This window comes from Carassius auratus, chromosome 17 (genome assembly GCF_003368295.1).
Source record: "Carassius auratus strain Wakin chromosome 17, ASM336829v1, whole genome shotgun sequence".
NCBI lineage: Eukaryota > Metazoa > Chordata > Actinopteri > Cypriniformes > Cyprinidae > Carassius > Carassius auratus.
The window spans coordinates 19,269,872-19,285,968 of NC_039259.1; the positions used below are offsets into that span (position 1 = coordinate 19,269,872).

A 16,097-nucleotide genomic window follows, 5' to 3' on the forward strand; every position below is an offset into this window, starting at 1 on the left:
CGCTGACAGCTCTCTTGTGCACACACTCTCGCTCATGCTTTTACTCCCTTGTACCTACGCTGTTTTTCAGCTATTGTTTTATGCGCTCTCTAGTGGATTTTTAAATCCTAAAGCTTCACGTCTCTCTCATTCTGGCTTTTTTCTCAGCCCTGTGTGGTCGGCAATTGATAAAATTGTTTTGTGATGGTATCTGGAGATAATACACACCTTACAAATAGTCTCCATCTGAATAGAAACGTGGCAGGCTGTATGAAACCAGAGTTAGCCAGTAGGGGGTGCTGTGGTTGCAGGACAGTAGTGCTCTTTAGCAGCCCATGAGAGACAAAGAGAGTCAAGGAAACAAGGACTTGTGCCTCTGTCATGGTGCAGCTGTCTTTACTGAAACCTGAGTACGTGTTCATCCACCCAAAACCATTCTATTACAGTAACATTTTGTTCGTAGCTCAACAGCCTGCTGACCACACGCATCTCAACACATCCTGGCGATGTTCACAGAGCGGAAGAAAACAGTTGCCAGTGCTGTTTTACAATGCTAAAAAACAGACTTGTGCAAAGTTCAGAATGAAAGAATCTGCTTTTAATGAAAGAATTTCAGTTTATACGTGTGAATTAAATTGGCCACACCTCACAGGAAGCTGAATTTAAATTACAAATGTAGAAATTTACTGAATTATGAGTGCAACTGGTTCCGCAAGTAAAAATGTATTTTTAACACTAACTTTTTAATGATAAACCTTTTAAAACGGAGCTGCTTTGGTTGTTAATGGATGATTTATGCTTTTGTAGAATCCATCAGCCTCTATTTAAACTTGTTTTTTAAATACTGTGTTTAACAGCAGAATTATTGCTGTGAAAAAAAAAAAAAAAAAAAAACTTCCAGAACCAAGTTTGTGTGTAGTGTTGAACTCTTAAAAGGAATTTAAAAAAAGAAGTGCACTCTGGGAAATTAAGTGGGTTTTTTGTGCACCCTGGTAACATCTGTGACATCTCTATGATAACACTTTAGTTTAGGGACCAATTCTCACTTAGTTGCTTATTAGCATGAATTTTACTAGCATATTAGCTCTTTATTATTAATTATGAAGCTCATATTAATGCCTTGGTCTGCATGACCATATTTTAGGTCCCTTAAGGCCTACCCCATGTCCAAAATCTAATAACTACTGACTATTACTAAGCAGAAAATTTAGTGGTTATTGAGGCAGAAGCCATCGTTATTTGTTAGTTAATAGTAAGAATTGGTCCCCAAACTAAAGTGTGACCAAAATGACTGTTAAATGAATTTTTGATTTCAATTTGATTTAATTCTACTTTTATGAAACTGAAATTCATCCTTTTTCAATCTTTCATCATCTAATCATTCTTTCACCATCTCATTTTAAATTCGGGGAATGAATTGGAATTTAAAAAAGCCTTCTCAATTAATTTCCGAACTGTGCGAAACCCTGGTTCAAGCACAAGCAACTGGTTTGATTTTGAAGGAGATAACCACACTCTGTAATCGTTTAATCACATTATAATTAATCAATTATTTACATTATTTAAAGTGACGATTTAATTTCTTAGACTCACAGCCAAATTTTAAGACTAAATTTGACTACCCATTGCTGTGTACAGTTACTGTCAGTTAAATTCCTTTTCTAGGCTCTTATAAGGTGTTCTATGAATGGGACAATTTGAGAGTCACACAGATATCAGTCCCATACACTTACTATGGGATTGTAGCCCCTGATCGCAGATCTCCATCCAGAGAAATAATGTTCTGTTTTGTCTTCTGCAGCCTCAAATACTTCAGCCCATCAGTCGCATCCCCAAAGAGCCCCTCCTCCAGGGAAAACTAGCAAGAACAGTCCAAATCGGGGGCCACAATGATGCCTGCACCGAAGAGGAATGGCCTTTTACGTCCTGTCCTCCAGCCCCCTGCACAGATCCAATTCTTCCTCCTGATAAAGACCCTCACGTGGAGTTGAAATCTTTGCCTGACCCAGAGGAGCTGAGCCGGTTGCTTAGCACCCACCTTCACATACAAGACAACAATGAGAATGACTCACCAGAGGCAGGAGAACAGATTGTGAGATTGACCCCTGAAAGCCATCAAAGCAAACTCCTGCAAACCCCTCACCCCTCGTCCTCCTTCAGCCCGCGCGTCCTGCAGCCTCCACGTCTACACAGACGGGTAAAACTCCCTGCTCTGTCTATAGGAGGCGGTAGTGGTCCAAACCCAAAACCCAATCTTCCTCCACCTCCGTCCAGAGGTTTGCCATGCTTCAGTGCAGGGAACCACGTCATTACTCGCGGCCGGCTATCCCAATCTTGGCCAGCAGTAGTCAGGAGTGAGGCTGACCCACAACGCAATGCTTCGGTACCGCTCGGTGTCTCCACACGACTTGCAAAGCCAAAGACTCACTGAGCGTTAGCTGCAGCCATAGACACTGATAAGGCTACCTCTCTGAACGCATGATCACACATGCGGCTTGCACTAGATGGTGGTGTTAGTGGCTAGACAACGTTTCAAGCTAAACAAAGCAGCTAAGCTATCTCATCTAACTATGCAACAAAAAGTAGTCACAATCAGGACATCTGTCCCACAAAACCACTCTATCACTTCGAACTAAAAGTCATTGATCATAATCCTTAACCACTAAGAAACTTTTACCATTCACAATTACATCATCCATAAAAACTGAGCTTTTAATGGACTGATAAACTGAACGAAAGATTGAGATTCAGTCTGAATGAGAAGGCAAAAGTAGAGAAAATGAGAACTGGAAAGCACTAAAGAAGTTTTTTTTACTGATACACAACAAACGTCAAAGACGTGAGTGCTGTGCCATAGACTTCCTGTGGAGATTATTCAAGACCCTCAGTTTGTGGCTATTTCCTCAAGCGGTGAGCCCTCAGGGCGCCAACTCATTTAGTGGGTGAATCTGACGTTTACATCACCAACCTCCTGAGGTTTAACTGCGAAAACGCATATTATTGTCTACGCAGCCTCACGGATATTGTCTTAAAGAGAGAGAGTCATGTGACCCAAGTCTCCTCTCCAGTTTCCACAGGAAAACTTCTCAGTCTGATGTGATTTGATCTGTTTGTGTATTACTTTATGCATCATTTCACCTCCTTGTCTGAATTCACCGCATAAACATGAAGAAAACAGTGCAAGCTAAAATATCAGTTTCAGCGTTCTCATTCCTATGTCCTGTTTTTCAGAGCAACAAAGTCTCCTTGACCTGTAGACACAGTGTTTTGGCAGGAGGGCGCACACGCCGCTGTCAGTGCTTCCTTTATTTTCACCTTGGCTTCAGTCATAATCAGCAGATTTTCATTTTAATTAAGCTTATGCCTCATGTATTAACAAGGTCCTTTTTCTTGATTATGGATTATGGCATGCTAAAAGATTGTTTCACCCCCCATTAGTTCCATACTAAATTGTTACAAGACTTTTAAATTATTTATACATTATAAAGATGTTTACAGTTAAAATGCCTTGATAAAGCCATTCAGTCTGTTCCAGTACTGCAGGAAATTTTGAGGCAGAAATACTCTTGCAGTGGAACTTTTAAATGTACATTTTTTTAATTTGTGAAAAAGATTTTTGTCTTGATGTTGCACTAACTTATTTTTGGCTCTGCAAGCAATGATACTTTAAAAAAAAACACTTTACTTTGTTGTAAAGTTAGATTGATTTGATAAGGATGCTTTTGTCCACAGTAGGTGTTTTCCAAGGAAGATGGTTTTCGGTTTGGTTTCCTTAGGGAAGGTCAGATTACATAAATGTGTCTCAGAAGGTTGATAAGATTGTCAAGTTTTTGCGCTTTTGGCATGCCTTCATACATAATGCTCACAGTAATACACAAATATACAAGAAGATCCACTGCATGGAAGCACATGGACTTGTCCATACTATGATTTTTAAATATGCAAGAACCCACCTTTTGTGTGTTTACAGTATGTGCAATATATGTATCAGAGTGTATATACGTATCAGTATATATACCCTTAACCTTCAATGTGGATGTTTATTCTAAAGCAAAAGTGATTTACCTCCATTTTCCCACCATACGTGGGGCATTGGGTATTGAAGCATGCTCTCACATGGGGCACATAGTTCTAGACGCACCCTAAGCAGCGATGGGCAGCCATGTCTAAAACCAACTAAAGTAAATCAATAGAAGAAGGATATTTGTGTGTTTGTTTCTCTCTCACCCAGCTCTGTGGTTATACTAAGCAGAAAATCAATGGAGGGCTTGTTTTGTAATTCTCTGAAGGCACTTTGTTTTTATTTCTCTCTTTCTTTGTCACTATACGTGTTCGGGAGGAGAGGTCCCACTTAATACATTGTCTTCTTGCTAATGCAAAGTCACAGAAGTACATTGATCCTTTCTGCTGTGGTCAGAGGTGAATCGTTCGTGTCAATGAGGTGTCTGTTTACAGATAGGAGCATCTTCTCTTTCATTTGCCTCCAAACAAATGAGGAGAGACCGAAAAAAAATTGTAGAATTAAAGGGATGGCTCACTCAAAAGTCCCTTATGTCGTTCCTAAGTATAACTGCTTTCTTCTGTGGAACACAAAAGAAGGTTTCTTTAAAAATCATCCTTGTGTTCCACTGAAAAAAAAGAAAGAGTTACAGGTTTGTAAAAACATTTTCATTTTTGGATAAACTGAGATGCAAAAACTGCATTGTTTCAGGAATATCTGCAAACTGAAAGATGCTATTTCCTTAAACAAATCACCATTGAGGAGCTGCAGTAAAAAAAAAAAAAAAAAAAAAAAACCCTGATCAAACCTGGTTGCCTGCACCATAATACTAGGTATTAGATATCCAAATTGCTAAAATAAATGCACCCATACAAAGAATTTGTGATGTTGTGTAAAATATGTTTATGACTTGCTGCCCATGTGTGTATGCCTTCCTCTGGATTCTTTTCACCTGGTCGATTCTTTGATAGCATGAAGATATCTGGAACAATAAGCACTTGCCATGAACTCTTTAAAAAAAAAAAAAAACTCCCATTTTTTTCCTTCCATATAGTTCATGTCTTGCAATATTTTTCACCTGTTGTGACCCGAGAGTATGCGGCATTGTCAGAATGCTACCATTGCTCCATTATAGCTTCATGAAAACAACAGTTGCCAACCTGTTTGTATGGACAGAAGAGATGTTTACTAACAGAGAAATGTATTCAAGCACTTTAAATGACCCGTTTCAGCCTCCACTCTGGAGAGACTGGCATTTTTGACCTGATCCGTTTGATTTGCTGTCAATTTATTGTGTGCAACTATTATTTGGCTGTTTGTCTTGTTCTGATGTTCTGTCCCTGTGTGCCCTGGTCCACTGGAAGGTGTGAGACTTTAATAAAGTGAAGAAATATCACATTATTTTGTGTGGATTGCTGCAGCTCTACCTAGATATATTTTACACTGCAGTATTCCTCTGCAGATCCTTATACATTACATTCAGGGCTGCTTTATGCCATCCTGTTCACAGTATTTCCCAGTCCACATACTGTGAAAGATTTGTCTAATATTGTCAGAGTCTGCCAAAACACTGTTTGTATAAACAGCCTTGACAATATAAAGAAAAATGAGAGCTAAACTTCAGCATTTTCTGAAGAAAAGTTTCAAGCATTGTTTTTCCAACATTAGATGGGTAAACAGAAATTCAATCATTTTTCCAGGTTGATGGTGCAATTACTGGCAAGCCACTGAAAACAGTCTGTAGATATGAGATTAATGGAGAGGTACTGGGTGGATACAATAGATTGATTGATAGACACTACAGGTCAGGGGTTGCCAACCTTTTCAAGCCTAGATCACAAAGCAAAGTCGAAATGTAAACCAAGATCTAACACTTGCAAAAATTATGAAAAACAAGGCCACAATGTAAGTCCTACTTTGACATTCTTTAATGCCTGTTGGCACTAGCACTAGCAAAATATTTAACTATACAAATAGTATATAACTATACAAACTCAACTAGAATTCAACATTTCCAACAGTAATATAACATTAAGTATTTCCACAGGCTTATTACTCATATATATAAACACAATAATCAGTCAGTTACAGGCCTAAGCCAATAATGTACCGTTTCACTTTCCTTTTTAAAACACTTCAAAAGGGAAATACTCAGGTTAGTGCAACTAGCACTCACAATATTATGACAAGTCATCCTTCAATTCTTCAAAAATATTTTCACACAAATTACAGACCTACATTCATTATGAGTTTGCATGTGGCCAAATATTTTCACTCAATTATCACTCATAATGTAAGTGGATGGGAATCACGGCTAAAACATACAATAAAACATTTTTTTTTTTTAACCTTGCAGCTTGTGACGATACAGCGATGTGAAAAGACACAAAACGATCGGTCTGTGGAAGAAACTGAACAGTATTTATATCGTTTTTTTTACCTCTGATTCATGCAATGTCCAAACTGTTAGAAGTCTCCTGAGTGCGTTCTCAAGCAGGGCGTGAGGAAGCTGCTTCTTCTTCGTGCTTTATGGCAGATTGCAGACTTCAGTAAATCACCACCAACTATCTCTCAAGTGGACCATTGACACTCCTAATTGAGATTGTAGATTGTCAGTTATCCATTTGTGCGATCTGCCATAAAGCAAGCAAGTAGAAGAAGCCTCCTCACGCATCTGCTTGAGAACGCGCTCAGGAGAGTTTTAACAGTTTGGACATTGCATGAATCAGAGGTAAAGAATTATATAAGTACTGTTCAGTTTCTTGCACAGACTGATCTTTTTGTGTCTTTACACATCGATTTATCGTCACCAGCCGCAGGGTTTAATTTTTTTTATGTTTTAGCCATGATTCTCATCCAATTACATTATGAGAGTGATAGACTGCCACAATTTGAGCTAAAAATCTAGTGTTTGTGTTAGAAGAAACTAAGTCACCTATACATCTTGGATGCCCTGGGGGTAAGCAGATAAACATCACATTTTCATTTTTGGGTGAACTACTGTACATGTATCCCTTCATGTTGGTTATGTTCATATTTTGTGTAGCCATATTACATTATGTAGCCCTATTTTATCAGTGTTGTTCAATAAAACCATATAATAACTCGGTTTTGATAGTTTATTTGAACCAGTTATTATTGCCTCAACCTTATAATTAATAATAATAATTCCTTAAATTTATATAGCGCTTTTCTAGGCACTCAAAGCGCTTTACATAGTCAGGGGGTATCTCCTCATCCACCACCAGTGTGCAGCATCCACCTGGATGATGCGACGGCAGCCATAGTGCGCCAGAACGCCCACCACACACCAGCTTACTGGTGGAGAGGAGACAGAGTGATGAAGCCAATCAGCAGATGTGGGGATTGCTAGGAGGCTATGATGCCGAGGTCACACCTCTAATCTTTTCGAAAGACATCCTGGGATTTTTAATGACCACAGAGAGTCAGGACCTCGGTTTAACGCCTCATCTGAAGGACGGTGCTTGTTGACAGTATAGTGTCCCCATCACTACACTGGGGCGCTAGCATCCACACAGACCACAGGGTGAGGACCCCCTGCTGGCCTCACTAGCACCTCTTCCAGCAGCAAGCAGCATATTTTATATATAAATAGTCACACTAAAGCCTGTTTTTAATATCAGATTACTCAGTTGTCAAAATAATCAGTAGATTACTTGACTACCAAAATAATCATTAGTTACAGCCCTAGATTCTTTAAAATATTTCAAAATACAACTGCATTGTTTCGATTGATGGACAGATACTATAGATGGATGGATGTGACATATTAATGAATAAATACTATAGATAGATGGATATTATGGATCGACCACTCCTCCTGAATTACAGTAGATACAGTAGTAGTTGATGGATAGACAGTATCAATATGATAGATTGATTTGTAGATACTATAGATGGATGGCTCTGCATATATTGCATGTTTCTCTGGTTTAATACATCAAATCTGCGCTTATCTTTTATCAGATGTGTTGTTGCTGTCAGCCTGTGTCCTCTCTCAAGGTGTTGATGATTGTGAAGATTCGCTGAAGGGCAGAGATCCAGGGCCGACACGCTGCTGCCAAAGTGTCATTCTCGTTTCTCAGTGCACTGAACTGAAGATGCTGCATCCTCCAATTCCCTGCAGCGGTGTATGGCTAAATGCAAGTGGTTTTGATGTACAACCTGAATATGTTTTCTGCAAGGAACTGACTCTCTGCATCCCCTACTTGGAAAGTTATAGGCTTTTATTTTTATACTTGAACTTATTTTTTCTTTTTGACTTTTTCCGCTAACTTTTTCAATAATTTTTCTTTTTTCTTTTCTTTTGATCTACTGGGAAGTGTCAGCGCGGCCTGTTCAGGTGAGACTGGGCTGCTCGGTCAGCCGGTAGAAGCGTATGAAGTGTATTTGGCTTTGAAGTTAAGTTGAGGATGGTTAACTCCAACCAGGACACTGATTGCTATTGTTGCACAGAGAAGGAATTGAATGGATGACTTATCTGGAGCCTTGCGAACCAAAGTGTTGATCTTCTGACCACATCTGCCCCACCAATCATGTTTTCGATCTGTAATCTAGAGGTCAAGACAGTAGATGGGTACTACTGCAGTCAATGCTGAGTGCGTCTAATGGTCTCTTGACTGGATAAATTAGGTGTGTGTGTGTGAGAAAGAAAGAGACAAAGAATGAGGGAAGAGAGATTGGAGAATGCAGTGTGAAAGAAATTAATTACATAATTGTTGTCTGTGATTATCCGGACCTCCAGAGTGTGTTTGTTTTGCTGTTGTTCATTTGTTTATTTCAGTCAAAAACAAAGGCGCTGGCAGTCTTTCCATTTCCCAGTAATACAACTCTACAGAAAGGAAGGTTTGAAAAATGGAGAAGAAAAAAAGAAAAAGGAACACTGTCCTCTTCCTCTTCCTCTCTCTCTCTCGCTCTCTCCGTCTCTCTTTTTCTTTTTAAGATAATTTCCCAAGCAAGGCTAGGTCTGAGCCACAAGCTTCACAATGCAGTCCATATGCTCATCTAATACTAATGTAATTTTTTTATATATATATATATATATATGTGTGTATCGGCTTGCTTGAATAGGCTGTCCTGTCTTAGTGAAGAGGAATGCTAGAATTGTATCAAGCACCCAGACAGGCCGCACTTGAACCTCTGCTCTTCATCACCACGCAGCCACTGAAGTGAGCACTTAAACCCATCATACAGGCTGCCTAGAGGTCAGACAGCACTTACAGCTCTGCATTCAGTGCCCGGTGAAGGAGGTTTTGCTGTCCTGCAAACACTCACAAGGAGGTCAACATGAACAGTTGTGCTAAACATTGTGAAGACCTGTTTCAAACATTTTCCATTTCAGTCTCCTTTTAACAGGTCTTGTGGGCAGTGTGCACTGCATCCCACAATAAGTATTTCAGCTTTTTTCCCCCTTTGCATCAGAGCCGAAACCATGTTGAAATTAAGCTATTTACACAATATTTTGCTGTTTAGGGTTTTGTGAGGACACGATAATGGAGTGAGCTGATCACCCATTGCTCGAAAACATGTCTGTAGGTCTTGAAGTTCCTCATACAGCAACACTATGCAGATTATTTAAGCAGTTCAGATACAATTTGGGATTTGGGTTCAGTTCTGTATGAATTAATAACCATTTGGATGTTAATGTTATCCCCACTCCTAATGTTTATAATAATTCTGAATGGCAGACTCTTGATAGCCATCTTATAATTCATGGCTATTATTAAATTATATGCAACCTAGAAATCCCTTTATTTTCTGTTTAGAGATGCAGCTCTAATTTTGTCAGTGTGAAAACAAAGCACAAGCCTGCTGTCACAGTTACACTGCACTGTAGCAGATGCAGAATGTGTGAAAGAGGACAAACTCGCTACTATGGTACATAAAAAGCACTATATACAGTATTTTCTAGGATCTTTGATATTTTCATCTTTGAGATTGAGTGATCCTATTTATAAAATGGTTGTTTTTCCAAGTGCAGTATACGGGTGAAAAACTGTAGTGATCATACCTGCAGTCTTCTGTTTACCAGTCTTGAGCTTTAACCACTAGTTTGTTCCAGATCTGTCTCTGAGGACCCACCTCTAAACCTGCTGTACCTATTCAGTGCTCAAGTGAACTGCCATGCTGTAAAAAATAAACTCAGGCTGCGTGCATTTCTTACAGAATGGCAGTTTGCCAGATGCCTTTGTTTTGTGGATTAGTAACCTGTGCAACTCTAGACAGATCAGAGCACTTGATGTCTGAAGTATGTCGTACATGCAGCTGGAGTGCTTTCATTCATTATGAATTCACTGTCTTTAGGAGTTCACGAATGATGAATTCTAGAACAATAGTTCTCAACGGGTGGGTCGCTTTCAAAAAATGGGACACAAGGAAAAACACAAATATGCAAATGTGAATAATAATATGACAATTATTTCTAACCAAGTAATCATGCATAGTCAGGAAGGCAAAATAAATAGGCTTACTAAAGACTAAAAATGATGCATTATAAAAAATGAATGATTAAAGTTATTTTAATATTTTATCAAGTGAAATAAAATATGACCCAGACTACATGAAATACCGAATTACTTGCAAGGAGGGGCAACTGCAGTGTAAATTTTTAGAACTTCAAGAGACATTTAGAAACCAAATTTAGGCAAAGCAGAACCAGCTAATAAAAACTGATCTCTAGATTAAATATTAATGTGCTTTTGTCCACCAGTAACTGCTGAATGAATATTTTAGTGGTTCTTAGCTCAAATCAAAATTTTGAATGAATAACAATAATTGATGATCGTCTGTTACACTTTTCTCATGTACAGAAGACTTGTTTGGTAGTGATTTATTCATGTTACAAGCTTTTACAATAGGTGGGATGCGTAATATCCAATAAGAGTACCAAAATTAATTATTTAGTCTGATGAGGGTGTTGTTCTAAACCTTTTGGATAAAAAAAATCACACGGTACAAAATTATTCATGCACAGCTTGTCCAATCAGATAAGCATTCAGTCGCTCTGCTCAAGTTTTCCTTTCGAAAAAAAAATATTGTGTAATATTTATATTGCTCTAGGCATCGGTTGGATTTAAAATGACCTGCAGAAACACAGTCAGGGTTGAAATAGTACAAGCACAACTGCACATCCGTAACAAATGGATAAAGGCTTTGTTCGTCGCTTTGGATAAAAGTGTCAGCTAAATGACTTAATGTAAATGAATTTGAGAACAGATATATCTGAATCAGTGACACTATAATAACATACACAAAGGTTATGCGAGCCTTAATTTACCATTCATCACTGAAACTCATGGTTATTAAGAAGAAACAGAGGGTAATCTTATTATTCTAGCTGGAATGAGATTATTGGCTGCACAGATGAAGTTTATGCGTGCTTGCCTGCGTTTGAGGGCTCTGTCACTTTAAGAGACAGACAGTCTCCCTCCGGCAGTTTGCTGAGGGACGAATTCTGCTGTAGGCAAAATCAATTAAAGGAAAAATGAAATCAGAAAGCCACAGGTATAATCTACTACCTCGACAGACCTGAATTGGTTTCATTCAGTAACCAAGCAAGTGAAGAAAATGTTATAGAGTGAAATAGTCGTTTTAATCAAATTTGACACCCATGTTTCTTAACAACCCCTGAAAACAATTTCCAATATTCAGTCATGTCCTCCATGTTAAATATAACAACAGAAATGTGAAAGGGAATGGAACAGGATGATGAAATAAAAAATAAAAAATACATAAAAAACATCAACCAAACCGCTCATCCTGGAGTTTATGTGAAGTTTACTTGAAATTAAATCTTTTGTCTTCTACTTGACAGTCAGTGAGTCACAGATCATTTGAGGAGCGACCTGGTATAAAAATCTGAAATGGAGCACAGAGAGGGACACGAGTCGAATCAACCATAGTTAATCAAAATCTCTACAGTTACATTTGCAGTTTTTAACTATATAGGAGCAGGGTGACTCATTTTACTGTGAATGAAATATGGGCTGTTTTAGTCTGCAGAAAACCGTCTGAAATTAGTTTCAACTGAAGAGATTTTATTAAATTGGTGGATGCATGGTGTGTAAATATGTGTGGTAGTTGGTTATTTATTTAAAATCACTGTTGCTGGAAACCTCTGGGGATATGCAATGGTGTAAATATTTGAAGAGGTCTCTGTGCAGCACTTTGCCAGTTTAAAAACTTTCTGAGTGCAAACATTAAACACTGTATATACAGCATTTATTTATTTCAGATATGGTGCGTTTGATTATGTTAGATATGTCGATGTTGTACCAGAGAGTAGAGGTAAGCAAGAGAATTACTGATTTGTTTAATGGGCTAGTTTACTCAAAACTGAACGTTCTGTCATCATTTACTGACCTTAATGTCCTTCCAAACCATTATGGCTTTTTCTCCCTTCTGCAGAACAAGTCAATGAAGGGTACTGGGACTTTCAAAAACATGCCAAAGCACCACTAAAGTATCGCAAAATTTGTCTTTTTGGAGTGTACAGTATTTTGCTGCATTGCAAGTCATCTGAAATCACGTGATACTGTAGCTGTGTGAGGAACTTTTCAATGAATTGGTTGACTCAGTTCACAAAGAAGTCTGAATTATTAATTAAAAATTCACATGTGTCACGTGTAGCATTTTTATATGCTTATGCATTTATTTTTAAAGTTTTAATGCCTCAGTGTCCATCCAAGGAGTGGAGTGAACAGTCTGGTTTTCCTGAATTTTTCCTTTTGTGTCCTAGAAAAAAACAAAAACAAAGACATGCCATAAAGCAGGTGAGTAAAATAATGACTGGACTGTAATTTTGGGGGATCTTTTCTCTTAATTCTCCTGTTTTAGAATTACATAACATTTTGTAGATCTGTAAGGGTATGAATACGGTCCATTTTCATCTGTTGTTAGAAGATCAGTTTGAGTCCCTTCCTCTTAAATGTTTGTTCTGTCCTCAGGAGCTCTTTCCTACAGTTTACTATCGTTTAACTATTCTTTGCTTATAATTAGTTTCCACACTTTAGGACTTGTTCTTTCAGTTTCAGAAGTGCATAGTGAGGTTTTGTTTAATCACAGCTTCCCTGCACTTGCCAAGGGCAGATTACAAAGCCTGTGGCAAAAGCCCCTATAGACAAAACTTTTGCATTTTATGTTCATTTTTTTATTTTATTTTTTATAAAAGATTCTTTTTTTAAATGAGACCTGAGGTTTCAAGACTGCTTTGATGGTTTCAATTATCTAGCACCTGTAGAGAATCATCCATTAGCATTCAAAGCTAAGACAAGTGGCTTAAAATGGAAAAAAATCCATCAAGTGTGATTATATATAAAATCAGTCCTTTACGGATTGTAGATTTGCTTGCTAATTTGATCAGATTATAGGATTTTGTATAATCAGTGCCAGTAAGCCAGTAATCAGGTTCCTCTTAAACATTTGGCTTGTGTTTCAAAACTGGTCAATCTCTGTTTACGGTCTGTTGCACTTGAGTCTATAGTCCAATAATTGTAACGTATACTTTTCATTGTGAATCGTAAGATATGTTGATTCAGTGTTGCAGATGATTTTCAGCGGTACTGTACTCTCTCTCTCTCTCTATATATGGAACTTTTACTGTATAAAAACTGTGCTGTTTGTAAGCCAAATCACAAAAGTGAAATTTGTTTATCTCAGTAGCGTGTTGATAAGAGAGTTAACAGCTGAAATGTATAGCTGTATGGCTTTGATGAATTGCCAGTATTTAGGCCAGTGACTGTGGCTCTATTAAAGACATACAGTAGATTTCCTTCCTCTCACAGGGGTTGTGATATGCATATTTTTACCATTTCAAAAGGTTTCTAGTCTGGATAATTCATAGCTATTATTGACCTAAATCTATCTATCTATCTATCTATCTATCTATCTATCTATCTATCTATCTATCTATCTATCTATCTATCTATCTATCTATCTATCATCTATCTATCTATCTATCTATCTGTCTGTCTGTCTGTCTGTCTGTCTGTCTGTCTGTCTGTCTGTCTGTCTTTCTGTCTGTCTGTCTGTCTGTCTATCTGTGATAATGATGATTCACTCATTGTATTCCTCATTTGTAAGTCGCTTTTTGATCAAATTATCTGCTTTAAATGAATAAATGTATATGTATCTGTCTGTCTGAAATACCAAATGACCATAACAGCTGGAAACTCTCTCTTTCTGTTCTTGTCAGATATATATTTCATGTTGCTGACGCAGAGAACTCGGGGAATTCAGCAGCTAGCCTTAGAATATGACAGTGCTTCCAGCTGTTTCCACGTATATCTGTCTCCTTACTCATGGCTGAACTCTATGAGCCAGAGAGAGACAGACAGCACAGCTGCGCAGGCTCCCTGTGAAGTGATTCAGTCTTCTGAAAAACACCAAATATAACCAACCGCTGAGCTCCTTTCCTCTCTGACCATTTAACACACCCCGAACCCGTGAGAGACTGCAAACTCGCCAGTGAGACCAAACCCTGTCACCCATTTATGTGTCAGAGCCCCTTAGCCATGTGCTGTGATGGAGAAACATCCACTTCCTCCTGCCCCCAGGACCCAACAAGGCCCAGATGTTGACTGAAACCACTATGACAGAGTCTCATTTTGGGCATCACTGAGTGAAAGCAGACAGCTGCAGATACGCTTCCATATACCCCACTCTAAGACATGACTAATCGATATCTCACTCTGCATGCGGCTGCTCCTGCCTATTGTAATGGGTTTTTATGGGAGATGGGGTCCGTCACTAAATCCAGATGGCCCCCAGAGCAGACAGGCTGACAGCGCACAGCCCTGTGCAGTAGATGTGGCCTCAATGGTGTGACTGTATGCTGCTGTGGTGGCCATATTTTAAAAAGAGATCAGGAACTGACATTAAAGAGGAAACCTTTCATGGCTCAGTCTTGTTATATCGAAACAATCATACTGCAAGTGAAATGATGGCAGTTAAATTAACAGTAGATGCTGAATAAACACTTCTCTATCAGTTTATTAGATCTTTTAGATTTTTTCTATTAGATTTAAGTTTGTGGACAGTTTAGGATCCTCTAGATTGCTATATACTGTATTTACCTTATTTTTGTTACTTTTCTCATAGTTCAGATCACATTATGACTACATAGTATGTTTTTTGCACATTGTATACAAAATGACATATTTAAGGGGCATTTTCCACTTTGATAAACTGGCCGTATTGGATTCTTTCAACGTATAGTTCAGTCCGCCCTGCATGATTTCAGAAATTTAGAACAAAAAATTATTTGATTCATTACATGAAAGAGAATGGAAGAAAGGAAGCATGAAAGAAGGAATGAAAGAAAAGAAAGGGAAAAAGATGAGAAAGGAATGAAACACAAGAAGTAAGAGAGGATAGAAGGATGGATGAACAAAAATGATAGAATGAATTGAAGGAAGAAAAATTTAAAGAAGGAAAGTTTCAGAAGAAAGGAAAGACAGAGCATGGTCACAGCTCACAATTGCAGTTCTCTGGCTGATTTTTCTGTGTAATTTCCTCTTACAACTGTTCCAGTAAGCATTTAATCTTTTACGATTTTAAATACTCGAAAGTGGATAAACACCATTTAATGCAGCAAATGTCCAGCATGGCCGGCTCTGAAATTGAATATTTAATTAAATCAAGATGCACTGACCAGCATATTAAGAGCTACGGGAACCTTCACTAACCTCAGCGTTTCATACAGTACACCTGTGTTTTCTGATAGACCCATAGATTCATGTGAATCCATGCACAAACACCCCCCACTGCATAATCCCAGCGGGATGGACGAGAGTAAATGAATGTGGTCTGAGGTGTGTTTGTCAGATATGAATAAGCCCAGTCCTCCCAGGTGTCATCTCCTCCATCATCACAGCAGAGGGCTTCCCTATGTGGGGCAGTACTGCCCACCCCTAGGAAAGACTGAGAGGATGAGAGGTGGTCCCCTGCAGTGTTGCGTTGATTCTTTGTCAGTGTTCCTCTCAGACAAACTATTGGAGTACTGAGTAGTAGGACATGTTAAATAGATATGCTTTGATGCTTAACGATGCCACTTGTTTTTCACTACTTATATAATATTTTACTCTGTGTGTGGATCTAA

The 16,097-nt window shown here is 38.4% G+C and overlaps 1 protein-coding gene across 1 annotated transcript in view; it reads left to right on the forward strand.

The window, feature by feature from the left end:
• Positions 1 to 5,375, forward strand: part of LOC113117535 (serine-rich coiled-coil domain-containing protein 2-like) — a 33,152-nt gene extending 27,777 nt beyond the window's left edge. The window contains exon 11 of the mRNA XM_026286276.1: positions 1,781 to 5,375. Coding sequence (XP_026142061.1) covers positions 1,781 to 2,410 — 630 coding nt within the window. The 3' untranslated portion in view covers positions 2,411 to 5,375. The remainder of the gene's footprint in view (positions 1 to 1,780) is intronic.
• Positions 5,376 to 16,097: the final 10,722 nt, after the last annotated feature.